The 19535-nt window shown below is 34.8% G+C and overlaps 3 protein-coding genes and 1 non-coding gene across 7 annotated transcripts; 3 read left to right on the top strand and 1 right to left on the bottom strand.

The window, feature by feature from the left end:
- Positions 1-1355: 1355 nt before the first annotated feature.
- Positions 1356-1429, top strand: TRNAI-AAU. Its single transcript has one exon. It is a non-coding gene; the product is annotated as a tRNA-Ile (tRNA).
- A 90-nt stretch (positions 1430-1519) lies between these two features.
- LOC123195967 (outer envelope pore protein 37, chloroplastic-like) lies at positions 1520-5504 on the top strand. Its single transcript, XM_044609846.1, has 6 exons — positions 1520-2026; positions 2149-2238; positions 2525-2695; positions 2908-3002; positions 5015-5135; positions 5252-5504. Exons 1-6 carry the CDS (start codon positions 1622-1624, stop codon positions 5381-5383), a joined length of 1014 nt encoding a protein of 337 aa, XP_044465781.1. The 5' UTR covers positions 1520-1621; the 3' UTR covers positions 5384-5504.
- A 3150-nt stretch (positions 5505-8654) lies between these two features.
- Positions 8655-13759, top strand: LOC123195526 (cell division control protein 2 homolog). Of its 3 annotated transcripts, none has more exons than XM_044609291.1 (9): positions 8655-8758; positions 9249-9294; positions 9388-9572; positions 10241-10361; positions 10826-10999; positions 11386-11549; positions 12497-12584; positions 12721-12774; positions 13369-13759. In XM_044609291.1, exons 2-9 carry the CDS (start codon positions 9286-9288, stop codon positions 13456-13458), a joined length of 885 nt encoding a protein of 294 aa, XP_044465226.1. In that variant the 5' UTR covers positions 8655-8758; positions 9249-9285; the 3' UTR covers positions 13459-13759. The 3 variants fall into 3 exon arrangements, with proteins under 3 accessions (XP_044465226.1, XP_044465224.1, XP_044465225.1); XM_044609289.1 differs by having other exon boundaries at positions 8655-8808; XM_044609290.1 differs by having other exon boundaries at positions 8673-8826.
- A 1028-nt stretch (positions 13760-14787) lies between these two features.
- LOC123195525 (ankyrin repeat-containing protein At5g02620-like) lies at positions 14788-18899 on the bottom strand. Of its 2 annotated transcripts, XM_044609288.1 has the most exons (4): positions 17644-18899; positions 16511-16920; positions 15991-16179; positions 14788-15927 (listed from the first exon to the last, which is right to left on the bottom strand). In XM_044609288.1, exons 1-4 carry the CDS (start codon positions 18332-18334, stop codon positions 15319-15321), a joined length of 1899 nt encoding a protein of 632 aa, XP_044465223.1. In that variant the 5' UTR covers positions 18335-18899; the 3' UTR covers positions 14788-15318. The 2 variants fall into 2 exon arrangements, with proteins under 2 accessions (XP_044465223.1, XP_044465222.1); XM_044609287.1 differs by having other exon boundaries at positions 14788-16179; positions 17644-18898.
- Positions 18900-19535: the final 636 nt, after the last annotated feature.

Below are 19535 nucleotides of genomic sequence, written 5' to 3'. Positions count from 1 at the left end.
TAGATCCTTCGGCGATCAACTGGCTGACCACTAGGAGGAAGATGGGATAGCTAGGGATGGCAATGGGGAGGGGCGGGGAGGGGATATCAATCCCCGTCCCCGTCCCCGTAGGGGATATCAATCTCCGTCCCCGTCCCGTCCCCGTTACGGGGATAAAAAATAATCCCCGTCCCCTCCCCGCGAAGGAAAATCCCCGCCCCATCCCCTCCCCATCCCCGCGGGGAAAAATCCCCTCTCCATCCCCGCCCCGTCCCCGTGGGGAAAAATCTCCTCCCCATCCCCGCCCCATCCCCGCGGGGAAAAATCCCCTCCCAATACCCGTAAATATAAATTTTAATTCTTTTATGTATTTCAATAAATAAAATAAATCATATTCTCTCAAAATATCACTTGCTACAAGAGCTACAAAATATTCATTATTATTTTAGTTCAAATACAAAGTTTTCATAAAATCTAACAATATGCAATAATCAATCTCTTCATTAGTAGCTCTTCATGTATGTGATTTAGGGTAATTTTATAATAACATTAAATTTAACACTTTTCATTCACTTCAATTGATTTTATCAAGTTTATAATTTGTTTTTTTTTTTTTTTTGTGTAAAACCTGGTGGATTGACTAACTAAGTTTTGAAGTTGAAATAAAATTAATTTGGTGCATTTGCATTTTATGATAATGAGATTCTGAGGTCTTTTTAATATATTAGATTAATAGTTCAGAAATTCGTAAAAGTTGATAATTGATAATTCAAAAATTAGTAAAATTAAAGTTATAATTTTAATAAATCATAATGTAAAAATTTCTAGAACTTAATAGTTTAGAAGTTATTATATTAATATATTAAATTTAAGGGGTGGGAAGGGGTGGGAAGGGGTGGGGTGGGGAGGGGATGGGCCGGGCCGGGGCGAGGAGGGGAGGGGAGGGGAGGGGCGGGGCGGGGCGGGGCGGGGAAATATGTATCCCCGTCCCCGACCCGTCCCCGACTACGGGGATTTTTTTCATCCCCATCCCCGCCCCTTTCTCCGTTTTTATCGGGGAATCCCCTCCCCGTTAGGATCGAAGAGGGTCGGGGCTCCTAAAATCGGGTCCAAATTGCCATCTCTAGGGATAGCAGTGGCTGACCTGCCGAAAGTACATATAAAGTATTACATTGATGGGGGGATTTTAGCTTGGTAGAGTTTGGCTCGGTTTTCATTAAAATAAGCTAAATTCGAATTGAAATTTAATTCAAATTCAAATTCAAATTAAGTTAATTTGATTGGTGACTTTCCCTTGTCTGGTGTCTTTGATGTATTATTAGCAGGAATTCATTTTTTCAATTATATGTATCACTATTGAGTCGAAGAAATCGACTGGCCTATTAGCTCAGTTGGTTAGAGCGTCGTGCTAATAACGCGAAGGTCGCAGGTTCGAGACCTGCATGGGCCATTCAAAATATTTCAATTTGTTTAAACTTTTTTATACTTATTTTTCAAAAGAGTACAAATAGAGGCTCTTCACATCAACTTTTTTATACAATTATTTATTTCTCAAAAAAAAAACAATTACGGGCTCTTCACATCGTCCAGTGTCAAAATCAAGAAAAACAACCAAACAACAGCCAAAACAAAACAGCTCAACATGGCTGAATCACCACCACCACCACCAATCTCTTCCTCTCTTGCTCTTCCACAATCCCAAATCCCTAACCACATGGTTCCTCCTCCCTTGCCTCCTCCACCACCTCCTCCTCAGCCTCAGCCGCTCTTTTCCTTCATCAAAAGGCCATCACTTAGACTCACTTCAGAGTTTGACAGTGACGCCTCCATTTTCTTCCACAAAATCTCCACCAAGCTCTTTCATAGCCTTGCCAAGTTCAAATTTTCCTTCCAGAATAACAGTAAAGGTGAAATCTTTCAACCCCACTTGGCTTTCTCTTCCAAACACCTCTCTATTCAGTATGATGTCGAAGAACAAAATGCCCTCGTTAATTCCTCCTTTGATGTTGGCCCTAGGCTCCACTTTAATGTTTCCCATGATGTCAAGGTTTGATTTTTACTTACTTTTTTCTTGTTTTTTGAATTGGGTTTGTTTTAGTTGTCTGAATTGACTCTCAGATGGTTGAATTCTGTGCCAAATTAAGATGAATTGGAATTGGTTCTTGTTAGGCTCAACAAGGAGAAGTGGCTGTGGTTGCAGACCTAGCTGATCCTGGCTATGCATTGCAGTTGTCGTCTCCAGTTCCATATGTTGGTTTGGTGAGTGTAATGCTTGTCATTCAGATTTTAGTTTTCGGTTGCATTTGCTTTTGCTGCAGAGTTAGTTTTAGCAGACTATTAGTCATATGGGAAACTAGAAGGTCTGGAGGATAGTTTCAGCAGACTCTTAGCCATATGGGGGAAATAAATGTTGTAGGTTTTCTAAGTAGAGCAAGATGATGTCCTTGTAACTACTGGCTGATGATATTTTGCCATAATTTTACTGCATTGGCTGACTGGTTAATTATCTTCTCTATTTACTTTATTTATTGACATGATGTTGCAGCCGAGAGCAACTTTCAAATTTCCAAATGGTGAAATTTTGTTGGAGGAAAGAGATGACGAAGAAGAGAAGAAAATATTGTCGGTAAGTGCTATTGCAAAGGGTCAGATTTTGAATGGGATCTGCACTGCTGAATACCAGGAGGAGGAAGTGAAACTAAGATACTCCTACAAGGTAGTGTTTTCTTAGCTTTTTATTCTTTCTTTCCCTATTCGGTTTTGCTGGTTAATAATGTTGATTGCTAGGCTGTATTCCTTTTGAAATATATGGCCTTCCATGTAATGTTAATTTGCTAAAATTTTCCAGATGGATGCAGAGTTATCTTTTTTTTATTGCCCATTGTTTTTGACTGGTGCTAATTATTCCTTTTTATTCTTTAATTGTAGGATGATGAAATGGCATTCATTCCAACCATTTCACTTCCTTCAAATGCCATATCATTTGCGTTCAAGCGCCAGTTCAGTCCATCTGATAAGTTGAGGTTAGAAATCTATCTCTCACTCTCTGGCTCCATCTAAAGTAAAAGTTCTCTTATATTTCAAAATTGATCATTTCATGCTTATGCAAATGAAAGTATATAATATATTCTTGTCTACATATATTGTTTTGATTGAGGAACTATGTTGTGCTATGATATGAATATTTTGTTGAGAACTTGAAACAAGAACTGAGAAATTGCTTAATTTTATTCATATAGAATAGGCAAATATACACATGGTTTGCAATAAATTAAGTCCTAGAAAATCAGGTTAAACTAGGGAAAAAAAAAAAAAGATAAACTAGGAAAGGATAAAATACAAAATATGTACATTATTTAATTTGAAATTGTATATATAAACAGTAGGGATTTATTTTTTTCAATACTCCCCATCAAGCTGGAGAATATATATTTTCTATTCCTAGTTTGGATTGTTATTTATTTTTCATGCTCTCTTTGAATAGATTAATGCTATGTGTACAAATAATAATATGTCATCATGTGATTGAATAATTTTAAATTATAGATAAAATAACATTTAATTATATGGTGATATATCATTGTTTACTCATAAGGTTTTGCATATTGTTTGTGCATATAGTTTTATTTCCATGAATAAATATTCTGTCTTTGTCAAAAGAGGCGATCTGGTGAGAGAAGGTTGCTGATAAGGTGAGATTTTTTTTTAAAGATTATGGTCATCAATGTGGTTTTAACGATGTTGGCTCTATGGTCGTTCTTGTGATAGTTTATTAATTTATCTTTCTGCGAAGATAGTATTGTGAGTGTATCGAATTGATGAACTCATCATTTTATGTAGATAATAGCATGATGGTGTCAAAAGGAAATACCAGCAAGAACGCTAGACTCAATACCATGAAACAATAATTGAATAATTGAATAATTCTTGTTTAATTTTATTCATGTAAAATTGGCAAGTATATACAGACTTGGCAATAGAAAATCAAGTTAAACTAGATAAAAAATAAAACTAAACTAGGAAAGAATAAAATACAAAATATATACATTAATTAATCTGAAATTGTATCCCTAAACTTTAGGGATTTATTTCTTTTTTCTAGCAGAACTTATTGAAGAGGGATCCTTATGGTGCAGTGTTTGCATGTTTCTTTCTTTTGCCAAACTTTTGTTGGCTATGACACCATCTCTCAGTGGGAGATATCTACCACTGGTAATTACTATTGATACTAACAGGATGTAATTTTCTGAACATTATTGTGTTTAGCATTATCCTTGTATAACAGTTTCATGATTTAATTAGCGTTGATACTAAACATCCAAGGTGGTAAAATGTTGAAAAATATAATAGCAACATATGTAAAAATGATCATTTCTTATGTAAAATAAATGAGATTGGTTTTTTTTTTTTTTTGCCTTTGTATCAAATCGACTTGTATGATCATGCTCGTCAAAATGCACAGTGTTGACAAACTCATATGGTCAGTATGCATTTATATTTGGGTACATGAGTGATATCCGTTTGGAATTTTGCTAGAACTGGTATATACTGACTGGTCTGGGATGGTGTTGTTGACATCAGTTGATATTGCTACAATGAAAAGTTAATCGTATATTTATTTTGCAAAGGAGTAAACTTTTTGAGTTTTCAGAGTAATGCAATGTCTTGACAGTCCTCCTTGCAATTTCGTAAACGTGCAATTATATAAGATTTTCTGCAAGCAAACTAATTCTCTATTGTACTGAAGTGTATGTACTGAATATCATAAATGTTGAAATACTGGTGTCCTGATATGACACTTATTTACTTCTTTAGATCATATTTAATTATGATGCATGTGTGAACTTGAAATATATGTTTAAATGAAAGTAGGAATTGCTACCATTTGTTGAGTCTCAGGTTAGAACTGTTTAGTCTCTTTAACTGAGGCATCGAATGGCTACATCCGTCATCGTAAATTGCTCAATGGACTTTAATGTCGCTTGGTTTGTCAATGATGACATCTGACTGTTCATTACTTTTAATTATAATACAGCTACTGGTACAATTTTGATTCCAACTTCTGGAGTGCAGTGTACAAGCACACGTATGGCAAAGACTTCAAATTCAAAGCTGGTTATGATTCAGGGGCTCGTCTAGGCTGGGCATCTCTCTGGGTAAGTGGTTGTTCTTAAGAATTTTATCTCGATAAGAAGTACTGTTAAAAATGTCTTTGCTTGAGATTGCTTTTCATCAAAATGAATTAGCATGACTCCTGATGTCCCAATCTCAGGTCGGAGATGAAGTGGGCAAGGCAAAGACAGCGCCAATGAAGATGAAAGTCCAATTCATGCTCCAAGTGCCACAAGATGACATAAAATCATCGGCGTTAATGTTCCGCATCAAAAAGAGGTGGGATATATAGAGATAGCTAATATTAGTGTGACAACTACCCCATCCTCTATATCTCAAATATGGCTTTGGGACATGTCCCATTGTAATGATGCTTATTACTACATATAATGACGTCAATTTGTTGTTTTCAATTCCATCTTCAAATGCTTCAAAGTAGTTTTGGTTTGTAGTTCTGGGTATGTTACAAAAACTGCAATGCTTCAAAGTATCCTTCAATTGACAGGAAGAAACTGTTGAGGACTCAAATAAAGAAGAGTCCCACATCTAATAAACTTAAGTAAAATGAGTGGTATATAAGTGTTGTGGATTGGACCTTAACATAAGCCAATTGGTTTTGTGTATCATGGGTTTCAATCTACACACTTGTAAGCTCAATATATATTTCCGACATGGTATCAGAGCGCGAGCCAAATGGCGGGTTTAACAACCTAAGTGTTCCTGGATACAAGTGACAACGCACCCAGCCAAGAATCGGCTGAGCCGAAAGGCAGGTTTAACAGCCTAGGTGCTTGCACTTAAGCGGGGGTGTTGAGGACTCAAATAAAGAAGAGTCCCACATCTAATAAACTTAAGTAAAATGAGTGGTATATAAGTGTTGTGGATTGGACCTTAACATAAGCCAATTGGTTTTGTGTATCATGGGTTTCAATCTACACACTTGTAAGCTCAATATATATTTCCGACATGGTATCAGAGCACAAGTCAAACGACGGGTTTAACAGCCTAGGTGCTTGCACTTAAGCGGGGGTGTTGAGGACTCAAATAAAGAAGAGTCCCACATCTAATAAACTTAAGTAAAATGAGTAGTATATAAGTGTTGTGGATTGGACCTTAACATAAGCCAATTGGTTTTGTGTAACATGGGTTTCAATCTTCACACTTGTAAGCCCAATTTATATTTCCGACAATTGAACCTTAACATAAGCCAATTGGTTTTGTGTATCATGGGTTTCAATCTTCACACTTGTAAGCTCAATATATATTTCCGACATGGTATCAGAGCACAAGTCAAACGACGGGTTTAACAGCCTAAGTGTTTCTGGATACAAGTGATAATGCACCCAGCCACAAACCGGCTGAGCCAAACGGCCTAGGTGCTTACACTTAAGCGGGAGTGTTGGAGACTCAAAGAAAGAGAGTCCCACATCTAATAAATAGAGCATAAGAGAGTGGTATATAAGTGTGTGAATTGAACCTTAACATAAGCCAATTGGTTTTGTGTATCATGGGTTTCAATCTACACACTTGTAAGCTCAATATATATTTCCGACAGAAACAGAAACCAATTCATATTTTTGTATTCATCCGCAGAAGCCTATGCTTTTGCTGTAAATCTTTGAAACTTTTTGACATTCATTGGTGCAGTATTTTGTCTAGCCAAATTGGTCATATGCTCTCGAGGGTGAAAACTTTTGTAGGAACCATTAAGAAATGGAGTTCATTTATATGTTATTAGGGGTGGATACTATCTTAGCCAAGCCATTACAATGTCAATAGAGGGCCATCAATAAGTAAACAATGTTATCGAATGAGTGAATAGTGACTTCACCTTGATAAATAATATTATTATATAAACAAATGAGTCAATTTTGAGTCTAGTTATTGAGTTAAAATTTTAGTTTAAAATTGATTTATTCAAGTCAAATTATAGATTTTATCTAAGTTGATTCAGATTAAATCTATCCCTATATATTGATTGTATGGACATGCCACACATTCATTTGGTTCTTTTTTGGCTTTTAAAGGTTCTTCTCATATCAACGGAGGGTTCCTTAAAAGTGTGGAAAATTGTCTCTTTCTCTTGGAGTTGTAGTGGGAAGTGGAGGCCAGAATACTCTATGCGATTGTTGAAGGAAACACAACATAGAATGCTTATTCATAATGTATGATACACATAAACATGAAAATATTCCAAGGTTGAGGGAGGCATGGGTGGATTCAAAAACCCAACCAAGTTCAATTTGATATCGACTCATATTTAAAACCATTAATTTAAAATTGAGTTTGGTTTGTTATATATATATATATATATAGCCAAAAGAGTTATTCCCACCCAAGGTTCACTGTAAATCTAAATTTACATCAATTAACTTTTAAAATTTTAAATATTCAACTATTTGTTAAATTTTACTATTATTGTTAGGTATAAAATCATCATTTAAAAATTTTATTTAAACTCATATTTTAGGATTACTTTTAAGTTTTGAAATTTTTATTTCTACCTTTTAATCTTATATTTTTCAGATTTAAAAATTAACTTCCCCCCAAGTCTAGGGTAATAAACTCTTATCTTTTTCTTATATACATTCCCTCCCTAACTTTCTAGAAAATTTCAGTTTCACCTCTTGAGTTTCTAGATCTTTATCTCCGATGACCATTTGTTGTCTTTGGTTGTCGGCTCTCTCCCTCCCTCTTAGTCATTCTCCTTTTTTTCTTTGACTGTATTTGTAGGAGAAAAAAATGAAATCGTCTTCATCTTAGACCAAGACAAACGGTTTTCATTTTAGACGTTATCTTCGTCTCCAACAAATACAGTTAAAGAGAGAAGAGAGAGTGACTAGGAGGGAGAGAGTCAACGGTTAGAGACAACAAATGGTAGTAGAAGAGGAGAAAAAAATCTTAAGAAGAAAATGATCACTTTTCAAACTTTGAAATAAAGAAAAATTGTTAGATTTTTAAATTAAGAAGGAAAATATGATAAATTTTAATTTTTTTAAATATTTGTAACTAAATGATAATTTTACTCTTAATAGTAACATAAACAATAAAATTTAGTAGACAGATAGATATTTGAGTTTTCAAAAATTAATAAATTTAAATTTAGGTTTCCACCAAATCTTAGGTGGAAATAAATCTTTTAGAGTGTATGTATATATATATAAACAATAAAATGGTTCTAAAACATTTAGCTTAAGAGAGGATTTAAATTGTTTAAATTATTAAAGGAAAAAAAACCATTGAAAAAGAATAATCATCAAAGAATTGTAAAAATAATAGAAGGATTATTGGTAAAACAAGTTGTTCTATGGCGGTACCAATATTATAAAAAAATTCAAGTCAAGCTAAATATCTGTCCAAACTCGTAGAATCCAATTCCCCTTGGATGATATTGATAAAGGATGCAGATAAACATACGCTTGTGTGTGTATATATATATATATATTTTATATGATAGAATGTTTAATTAAACGAGATTGATAATTATGAAAATCCATGTGGCATGATATGATTGGTTTTAAAAGAGATTACGATGGTCTTCTTCACACAAGATTAGCCCTATATAGTGACTCACTTCTAGTTTGTACCGGGTATTGAAACCCTAGATCTTTGGCTCGCCACTTGGACTTGCAAGCTCTCCACTTCGCGCCGGCGATATCTCTCTCCGGTAATTGATCTCGCCGGCGTCGTATTGTCATCTGGCTGTCATTCTCTTCAGTTAGTATTTTACAGTTGGTATTTCACTGATTTCATATTCGTTTCTGTTTAAAATTTGAACTCATAGGCTTTAGTCAAAGTTAATTTAGTAATTACATTGCGAATTACTTTTTCTCGTGCTAAATTTAAAATGCTGTAATGTTTATATATGGGTATTGGATTTGAAAAATTAAATCTGATATTTTATTTTATATAAAAGAAAAAACGGACAAGCAGTTTGTTGTAAGTTTCAGGTCTTATCTAGAGTTTGTAATTGGTTTCTATATGATTCATTGGTAGATATTCTTTAGTTTTTTAGTTTGATATGAATTTCGGGGGATCATTTTTTTGGGCTGCATTGGGGTGCCATTTAAGATTTTGTGTATGTTTTCTGATTTATGATTCTGGTCAGTTATGTTGTCAAGTTTTACTGAAACTTGGAAATTTTTGTTTCACTTCAGAGCAACTCCTGCTGTGTGGGTGTTTTAGCTGGGCTGGATGGACCAGGTAGGGGAGAAAACAGTTATTGTTTAGTTTATTGTAGTTGTTTCGTAATCTATGTGTTATCTTGAACTGGTTGCAATGTTGCTGAATTGATAGTATGAGAAAGTTGAGAAGATTGGTGAAGGAACCTATGGTGTTGTGTACAAAGCTCGTGACCGTGTTACCAATGAAACAATAGCATTGAAGAAAATCCGTTTGGAGCAGGAGGATGAGGGTGTGCCCAGTACTGCTATTAGAGAAATTTCCCTCTTGAAAGAAATGCAGCATGGGAATATTGTTAGGTGTGTATACTACTCATCTAGTTGAATGTGTGGCCAATAGATAAAGGTTATTGTGATTTCCATCGAACATGTTATCTGGGATAGGAGTTAGAAGAAACCTGTAAAAGAAATTTTCTTGTCATTTCTTAACCTTTAGTAAGTATTTTGGTACACAAGTTTTGTCAAACTGGTTGGGCCAGGAATTTGTTTGATCTTCTTTGTCTATGACTGTGCTGTGGTCCTTTAGGTGGCTGAAGGAAAACTGGGGCAGCTACTTTTGTCTGATTATTTGGCTTAATCGTTGCCCATATACTGATATTCAGGCCCTTGGTTACCTTATCCTAGCTCTCTGAGTTGATATTGCCAATCTATTGAGCCGTCATTGCTAATTAACGTATCTTTTCATAACTAAAGGCCTGTGACTTTAAATCTTATTCAAATTTGCTAATTTGTGTTATCATTTCTCAGACACTTCTAGAGCCTTTAGGCTTTCCCTATGATCAAACTATGTGTATATGGAAATCATTATGGCTTCACTTGTTGTTATCATTACACGTCTATAATCTTACCCATTGTGCAACGATACATGGTGATCATATATTATGTTTTCTTTCGTATCAAAAAGAAAAGAAATGGGTAACCCTGTATAAGACAAATTTGACTTTTAATTGGTGGTTCTTTGGTTGCAGGTTGCAGGATGTAGTACACAGCGAGAATCGTTTGTATCTAGTTTTTGAATATCTAGATTTGGATTTGAAGAAGCACATGGATTCGTGCCCAGATTTTGCGAAGGACCCACGTTTAATAAAAGTGAGTGATATATTTCTACCATATGGCCTATTAAAAAAAAAAAAAAAGAACAAAAGAAAATATTCTGTTCTCTGGAGTTTCATTTATTTTCTGCTTGAGGATTTAAAGTATTTCATCAATAGGTTGGGAATTTAAAATTCAGAATATCCTAATGCTTTAATGAATTTAATTATTTAATAGTGCTTTTTATTTGTTATTTTCTTATAAATGTGATTGGTACTTATTATCCACAAAAGTTGTGCCCTCTATCCAGAGGAGGCCAAATTCATAATTTTCAAGTTTTTCAAGAAGAAATGCAATTCTGTAGACCTATATTACGTCTTTACAATTATCATTCTAAATGTGTTGTTACAGTTAGCAGTCCCTTCACTACTAGTTAGCTCACAATCTGGGTCTTAATTTACCTTGCCTAGTACAATTAAAATGAGTACCACAATAATATTATTTCTTTGTTATCACTGCAGACATTCCTTTATCAAATTCTCCGTGGCATTGCATATTGCCATTCTCATAGGGTTCTTCATCGAGATTTGAAACCACAAAATTTGCTGATAGATCGCCGGACTAATGCATTAAAGCTTGCAGATTTTGGACTGGCCAGAGCATTTGGTATACCTGTTAGGACATTTACACATGAGGTATCAATTAGCACTGGCTCTGTGTTTTGTTTAGGTGAGGTAGCAAGTTGTTAGTATGGCACAATTATTTACAATGTATCATATGTGGGGGTGAAACAGAGAGAAACCAGGAAATAATTGTGGGGGCATAAAAACCAAGGAAGATAGGTATGAGTTGTGAGACTTAGAGATATCAAAATGCATTCAGTTAGAAAGAGAAGTCATTGATGGAAACCTGTTGTCTTTTTGGGTTGGGAAGGGAAAGAGGGGAATGAGCAGCTAATTACTGATATGTACCAGATCTTTAATTTCCAAGTTTATCATACACTGGCAAGTTTAATGATTACAAATTTTGTGTTCACCATGTAGCATTTTCTAGGTTCATAATCATTATCGGTTATCTCTAGGTTGTGACACTATGGTACAGAGCACCTGAAATACTGCTAGGATCTCGTCATTACTCTACTCCAGTTGATGTGTGGTCAGTGGGATGTATATTTGCTGAGATGGTGAACCAACGGCCGTTATTTCCTGGAGATTCAGAGATTGATGAATTATTCAAGATATTCAGGTTTATAATTTCCCAGCAAAACTTGGTTCCTTAAATTTACCCAACAAAAAATGTATTAGTTGCATCCTTTGCAGAAAATGGAAAGTAAATGCTCTATGTCAATATATGTTTATTTTTGCAAGATTAAACTATATTGTTTGTTTGCTTGCTTATAGAAAGGGTGTAAAGTTAAAAGTTATACAGTTTTCTATACCTATTAATATTTTTGCATAAAAACTTGTACAGCACCCTCTATATGCTACATATAGTTAGAAAGGTGAAAATCGGCTCTTCTGTAATTTGTTCATTTGTTTGGCCGTTCCCTAACGTGCACAATCATCTGTGATCCATGAACTATAATTGTTGAAAAGTGAAAAGTTTTTATGCTTAAATTGTTTAATATCCATACCCAGATTTAGACATTGAAGGTTAGCTCTATCAAATGTTGAATATCTTTTTTCTATGAATGGCTATGTATATCCTTTAAGTAGGATCTGCAAGTATGAGATTCAAGTATTCATAAAAAACTTGTTCTTGGTCACAGTGATAGTAAAATTAAGGCCTCTCCATGTTTAGCGCTGGAAATAGAAAATATTAGTGTGTTTTAACAATGAGGCAAATGAAAAAATAACTCATGGTCTGTACCAAATCATATTCTAAAAGATTTGAAATTACCCATTGATGGTGATTACTTTGAGTAATACTGTGCGTATCTACTTTGAGTACACAAATAAATACATATTTATATATGTCATCACATGATTGAGTATTATTTTATCATTAATTCAAATTCACCCAATCATATGATGACACATCAAATGTGTACTTGTGTACTCAAAGTGAGTGCATATAGTTTTATTAGATTACTTTATACATCATGTTTTTTATATCGAATTGTCTGGGGTTTCATCTTTAGTTTTTTATTGATTTTAGTTGTTTTGGTGCTAAAATACGTTTTTATATTGAAGGGTCTTGGGAACTCCAGATGAGGACATATGGCCTGGAGTGACTTCTCTGCCTGATTTCAAATCTGCCTTTCCTAAGTGGCTTCCCAAGGTAATGGGAAACTTTTTGTCGTGTTTGTTTCATTCATCTTCAATTTCGCTAAATATGATACTTCTTTGGGAGAAGGGAGAAGATTATAGATTATGATATTATTAGCAACTTTACTTGATGCACCATATATTTGCAGGATTTGAAAAGTGTAGTTCCAAACCTGGAGCCAGCCGGTGTTGACCTTCTTTCTGTAAGTTTGGATTTAGCATGTTCACAATTCATCATTTCCCTTTTGCAATAATGCAAGTGTTAGAACTAAAAGCACTTAGCTCGTATCACTACTACCTAGCATTCACATACCAGCTAGTTTCTGTTTCCTATGTTTAGCTTACTTGCAACTCCAAACCTGCTTTATCAAAATGGAGCCAGCGCTCTATCTATTTATTAGATAATTACATCAGCTTAGTCCAATTTATTGATCTCCATTAAGTTTCAAGTAGGCGGCATATTGCAGAATTATCGTGTCTTATGATGGTGGCAAATCTGTGGTGGAGAGGAAATGGGACAAAAACTCTTGAGGACACTGCCAATAGGAAGAAGATGTTTTGTTGAGATTTCTTGAGATTGAGAGTTTGCCGGGTTATTTTTAATCTGACCTTTCCGCAATTCTAATTATGCTGCCTGGGTGCTAATTAGATGAGCTGATATCTCTTCTTTCAAAACCCATCATTTCTCGAGCGCATCACCGCATTTGAATGAACGTTGTGAATGTGCAATCAAAGCATTTATTCTGATTTTTCCACCATTTATTTACTTATTGAGTTCTCTATCAATCCTGTTCCAGAAAATGCTGTGCATGGATCCGAGCAGAAGAATCACAGCTAGAAGTGCCCTTGAGCATGAATACTTCAAGGATATTGGATTTGTACCCTAGCACCACTGTCGTCCATTTTGTGAGTGATAACATTGTCTATATTGATGTGAAGCATTCTCTGGGTTTTGATTGTTTGAGTAATCTGCTTGCAATTTGCTCATTCTCTTCAACTTTTTAAGACCAAATCCATATCCAAATTGAACCGCATTTTGCAGTCATTTTTTGGTCAAATTTCTTAGTCTCACCTTCGTGATGCATATATCTACATATAATTAGTTTGCCCATATTGTGGAATGAAACAGGATTTGTAATGGACAATTATGTTCATAAAAAAAAAAGTATTAATTCTTATTTTCTTTTATTTTGGTAATCGAATTCTCTGACTTTGTTGGAATGTAATATTTATATATCACGGCTTATCGTTTGAGTAAACTATTTGCTTTATCAGAGTGATGGGAATTAAATTGTCATTTTTATTTTTTTATTTTAAAGCTAAAATGCTCTCCTATAAGTATGGATTTGATTTGGGTTCACCCCGAACAAGATTTAGTCGATCAATGAGCTAATTTACTTTTGATTAGATGAGTTGGTTCAAACTCTACTGTTTGATTTGGTTTAAATCTGATTCAGTTTATAAAATTGAGTCCAATTTTTGACTTAAATTTGAGTTTTTTATTCCATTTTGTGCAATTCAAATAGAATATAACTTTAAATTACATTGTTGTATTTTAGACTTATTAAACACATGAACCTATTAAACAGTCTGATTTCGCTACCTATTAGACGCGTATTGAAGAAATTTTAAAAGAAAAGTGTCCATATAAGCTCAAATTCTTGATTTCACTACCATTATACTTGTTATTGATTTGTTTTAAAGGGAGTTAGGATGTAATTTTTGGGTCATTTGCAGATAAAAAAGTGTTATGTTGTCTGGTTTGTTACAAATAGATCGAGATAATTTGGAGATGAAAATTGAAATGATTTTAAGTTAATTTGGATTTTGTCAATCCAATCTAAACAAAGTTCAAATTGAGTTAAGACTGAAATATTTCAGTGCGATTTTAATTTAAAATTCAGCTTCTAACCCAAAACCCAAATTAGTATGACACAAATACAACTTAGTAACACATTTGTAGAGTCTACCATATAACTCTACATCACATCTTATAAACAAAATGGTCACTGAAACCAATCAATAGTTCTTATATGGCCGGCTTCCGCTGGATATATTCATTATTCATACGCGTATTCTTCTATGTGGGCCTTATAGCCAGGCATTCATGTTTCAGAGACAAATACGTAGAATTTGTTTTATCTTAATTCTTAAAGGTTGCTTCTTTGCAAACTTGGGATATTCATCTTATGCATGAGATGACAAAGCAACTGGCATTGGCATGTTGAACTAAATCTTGCAATGAAAATGAACTTACATGAGAGCATTTCCAATGGGGAAGCTAATCTTAATTCACTATGAGCATATCATATACCATTACAACATTTCAACACAGGATGAATTCTGTAAGAACTCAAAAGCTTTCCTTTGCATCCATTACCAGCTCTCAGGTTGCTTCCACCATGTCTGTAACTAGCTTTATGGACTCATATTCAAGTCTTGATCTCATGTCAGGCTAAATTGATAGGGCACTAGGGGAAGGAAATTGAGTCACCTCTTTTGCTGAAACTTCCAAGCAAAAGCTAGCATCCAGCTTAAGTGAATGATATCTAGAATCACATTGACACCACTCTCCTTCAACTTGCCTGAAGGCAAATGCAAGTTTAATCTAATCATATGCCGAGCATTGGCTCAAGTACTTAGAACTATATATTAGCTACAATAGAGGGAGCAGCAAATAGTTATTCCAAAATGTGAATGAGGAATACCACACCTCACTATCCTTATTTTTCCCAAATTCTAAGGTCTTAAAGGGCATACATTCTTTTGTGTTCACTGTTCAAAATCTCCTCTTCCGAAACCATAGACACAGAAAAAGAATGGGACCTGCTCTTTTCTCTCCTTATGTTCCTCAGTTTTTTCTCCTCCATTCTATGCATAACAACGCAATAGCACATAGAGCCGATTGTTGTGAGCATTATTGTACTGCCTATCATTGTAGTAGACACAGCAAGCCACCTGGAATGCTTGCCTACTACCACATAAGTGAGAGAAATAAAAGCGACTGAAATGAAGACGCAAGCCAACCACATGAGCTTGTTGATCACAAAAACAAGCTGCCTCTTTGCTTTTTCTTCAATAACAACAACTGATGTCTGGACTACAACAACAGCCAGGGAGATGAATAAAGCTAGACTGTCAAACACGAAAAAGATGATGAAAGCTGCATTTCTTGCTATGTGGGCTTGTCCAAGGGAATCTCCACCTGATTTTTCTTCAACATACTGTCCAGGAACAGTGAAGATGGCAGCAAAAGCAACAGTAGCAATGAGAACAGCGACAACAGTTGCCGAGTTTATTGCATTATTGAGTCCACTTATGTGAAGCTTCTTCAAGTTTTTTGCGATTTTCTTGACCTTGAATCCAGTTTGACGGGTCTGTTGAAGCTGGGACTGAACATCATGTTTTATGTCACTAACAGTCTGCTTTAGTTGCTTTGCTGAATTTGGGGGCTTTCCACAATCTTTAGAGTGGATGGCTCCTGCTTCCTTCAACACAGCAACAAGTTCTTGATTTCCAAGTTTGTCAGCAATATCTAGAGGGCTCTCTCCAGCCTTGTTTAATGCATTGACATCTATACCCTCAACTGGTAATAAACAACACACAATCTGCAATAAAAACAAGTCAAACTTTAATATGTATGGTAATGACAATCAAACTAAAACTAACAATTCAATTTGATCTAATTGACATTTACTTAGGTTTGTTAGATTTTGTAAAAATTAAAATGTGTCTCCATTACTTGCATATGTGTGAACATGAAATCGCTTCAATAACCCAACCCGTTTTATTTAAATTAAAAAATTGTTTCTGACAATCATCATAAATCCTATCATATTAAAAGGAAAGAAATGAGATTGCAAAACACACTTGCACCAATTAATTAGTCAAACATCTACTGACAAAGGAAAGTATATCCACAACAGATAAAGGAAGCACCTGATTACGGCCCTTCTGTGTGGCAATATGCAATGCAGTATTTCCCCTGTTATCTCCCAAAGTTAACACTGAGGGGCCAAGCTTAACTAATTCCAGCACAATCTCCTCATTTTGCCCTTTTACAGCCATGTGTATTGCAGCTTGGCCTTTTTTATCAACCCTAAAACCAGTGCTTGGGTCCTTGCCTAGCAGGGATTTCACAACTTCCACATGACCCATCCTTGCTGCAGAATGGAGGGCAGTCTTGCCATTATTCCGGGCTATCTTAGCGAGGTTTGAGTCAGTTTCTAGAAGGAAATCAACTACATCAATGTGCCCTTGAGCAGCAGCCGTGTGTAAAGCAGTTGTGCAGGATAAGTCTGTGGTCATAACCAAGTTGGGAAATACACTCAAAAGTTCTTTCAAAACATCTGCAAGGTTTTTGGTATTTTGTCAGCACATAATTGATAACAAGAGATAAACAATAAACACTCTTTAGCATTCTCTAAAAGAGATTTGTCTTTTAACAGTGTCATTTAGCTATAAGCTTAAACAACAATATGATATAAAAAATCAAGGAAAGCTGTCGCTTGTCAACAAAACTAATTAACTAAGCGCAAAAAGAAAATTAGGGATGTGTATAGGGTTAGAATCAAATAAAGAACAGATACACACGCTCGATTGCAGGCAACTGTGGCTATTTTGTGTATTCCAGGCATTTGTAACAAGCTTGCAAATTCACCAATGTAACATGTTTTGGTGAACTTCCACCAGAAAAATTATGAATTTGAGTCTCCACAACCTATTAAACACAAAAAAGGACAAATTCATGTCCAAATGCCCTCCAAGAAAGCATCCATAAATGGAGAATGAGAAAGGAAATGAACACACTGCATAAGTTTTTTGATAGTAAGGCACTGGTAAAAGGTCCATGCGATTGTGTAAAGAGAAAGTGAGATGAATAAAACTAGTACAATGCCTTGCTTAAAATTGAATGGAACAAACAAGCAGGTCATTCTCAATTACGCTAGAATTATGATAGGAACCTTGCATTGTTCGTATCAAATTCCTATCAACACATACTATCTCAAGCTTTCAAAACAAAATTAATAAGGATTCCCACTACACAATGCAGAATCAGGTTGAAAGCTTACCAAGATGACCCTGCTTTGCTGCCACATGAAATGGATCAAATCCATTCCTAGCCCCTATGGATGCAATTTCAAGGTCCATATACTTCAACATCTCTCCAACAACCAAAGCATGCCCATTCTCAGCAGCCACATATAGGGGAGTTTCTCCTTCTTGATTCTGCTTTGACAACAACTCCTTTGAATCACTTTCACCACAGTTCTGCAGAATTTCCTTAACTCTGCTTAAATTACCTGCCCGAGCAGCCAAATGCAGCTGCAAGTCACCTCTTTTTCCCGGCGAATCCTTGTTCTTCCTCCTCTCACCACCACCCATAAAACTCAACTGCCTCTCCATCACCATTCGAAAACTCTTCTGCTTTTCCAAAAACCCACGAAAACTCTTCTGTTTCTCCATCACCCCACAACTATTTGCCTGTTTTTCAATACTCAAATTCTGTTTTTTGATACTTAAATTCTGTTTTTCGATCCCCTCATGCCTGGCTGGCTGCTTTTCAAACGTGACAGTACGAAAACTCTGCTGCTTTTCCAACGCCTTCATCGCACTTGGCTGTCTCTCAATGGTTATACCATGAAAACTCCGCTGTTTTTCCATCTTGGGTGCCTTAAAACTGCTCTGATTCTCCATCTTTGGAGCGGTGAAACTGTTTTGCTTCTGCATCTTTGGAGCGGTGAAACTGTTTTGCTTCTCCATAATGACACACAGAAAAACTCAACACTGAACAATATGAAGAAAACCTCTCGCTCTCAGAATCAAAAACCTCACTTATCGGATTTTAAAACCGAAAACTTTTCCTTTTTACCTTATAATATCGAAAAAAACTTCACTCAGCAACATCATAAATCTTCAGAACACTCCTTTCCCGCACTTTAGATTTTAATCCAAGGGTTTCAAAACCCAGAATCATTTATATTTTTTCATCATCATAATGACAATAAAAAAAAAAATCTGCTCCTTCAAAAGCTAACTTTGATTCTTACCCATTTCAAGAGAGATCAAAAGTATAATCAATCAATAGAAAAAGCTGTGCTTCACAGAGATACAAAACCAAAAACAAAGCCAACTTTGGATGAATATACCTTGAGTTAAAATATGAAGACTTTGATGAAGAAAATGTGAAGCCTAATCAGAAGATGCACTGAATTGGAGAACCCAAGAGTCTCAAAATTTCAGAAGATGAAGACCTCGATTCCTCAGTTTCGCTATCAGCCAGAAGGTGGCCCCAGGCAATGGCAAGTGACAAAATAACAGCACTCAAGCTACTGCTAGTCCAGTCCTTTTTTATTCTTTTTCCATTTAGAAGCTTTATCTCTTCTTTTTCTATTTTTATAATTTAGTTAAAAAATACATATACTTATTATTAATATTATATAATAATTTTAAAATTAATATAAAAAGGTGATATTATATAATGTTTTATAAAAGTTGAATGTAAAATAGGATAATGTTGGAATCTCAAATCTGAACCAAAGGGCGTAGGTTCGCAGTGTCCCTTTGAATTGGATATGAGTCGACCTGCCATTGAATAATATCTGGCTAATATTCATTAATTTATTAAATTAAAATTAAAATTAATTTAAATTTAGTTTAATTCTTAAGTTTAAAATTTGAAACTCTATTACGTTTATAATTCAAATTTATAATTTAAATTTGTAATTTATCAAAAAAATAATATTATTTTTACTTAATAATATATAAAATAATATCATTTTGATAATTAAATTATTTGATATAAATCGAATCAAATCATAAGTCATGTTTAAACCAATTCAAACCATCCACTTGATTTGTAAATTAAATCAAATTAAACTCTTATTGTTTAAATTCAACTCATTTTTAAAACTACACCGATCCTATTGACTTGAACTTAATTTTAATGAATTCAAGTCAGGCT

The sequence above is a fragment of the Mangifera indica genome, chromosome 14, assembly GCF_011075055.1.
Source record: "Mangifera indica cultivar Alphonso chromosome 14, CATAS_Mindica_2.1, whole genome shotgun sequence".
Classification (NCBI taxonomy): Eukaryota; Viridiplantae; Streptophyta; class Magnoliopsida; order Sapindales; family Anacardiaceae; genus Mangifera; species Mangifera indica.
The sequence above is the reverse complement of the archived record's forward strand: the minus strand, read 5'-3'. Positions and strand labels throughout refer to the sequence as shown.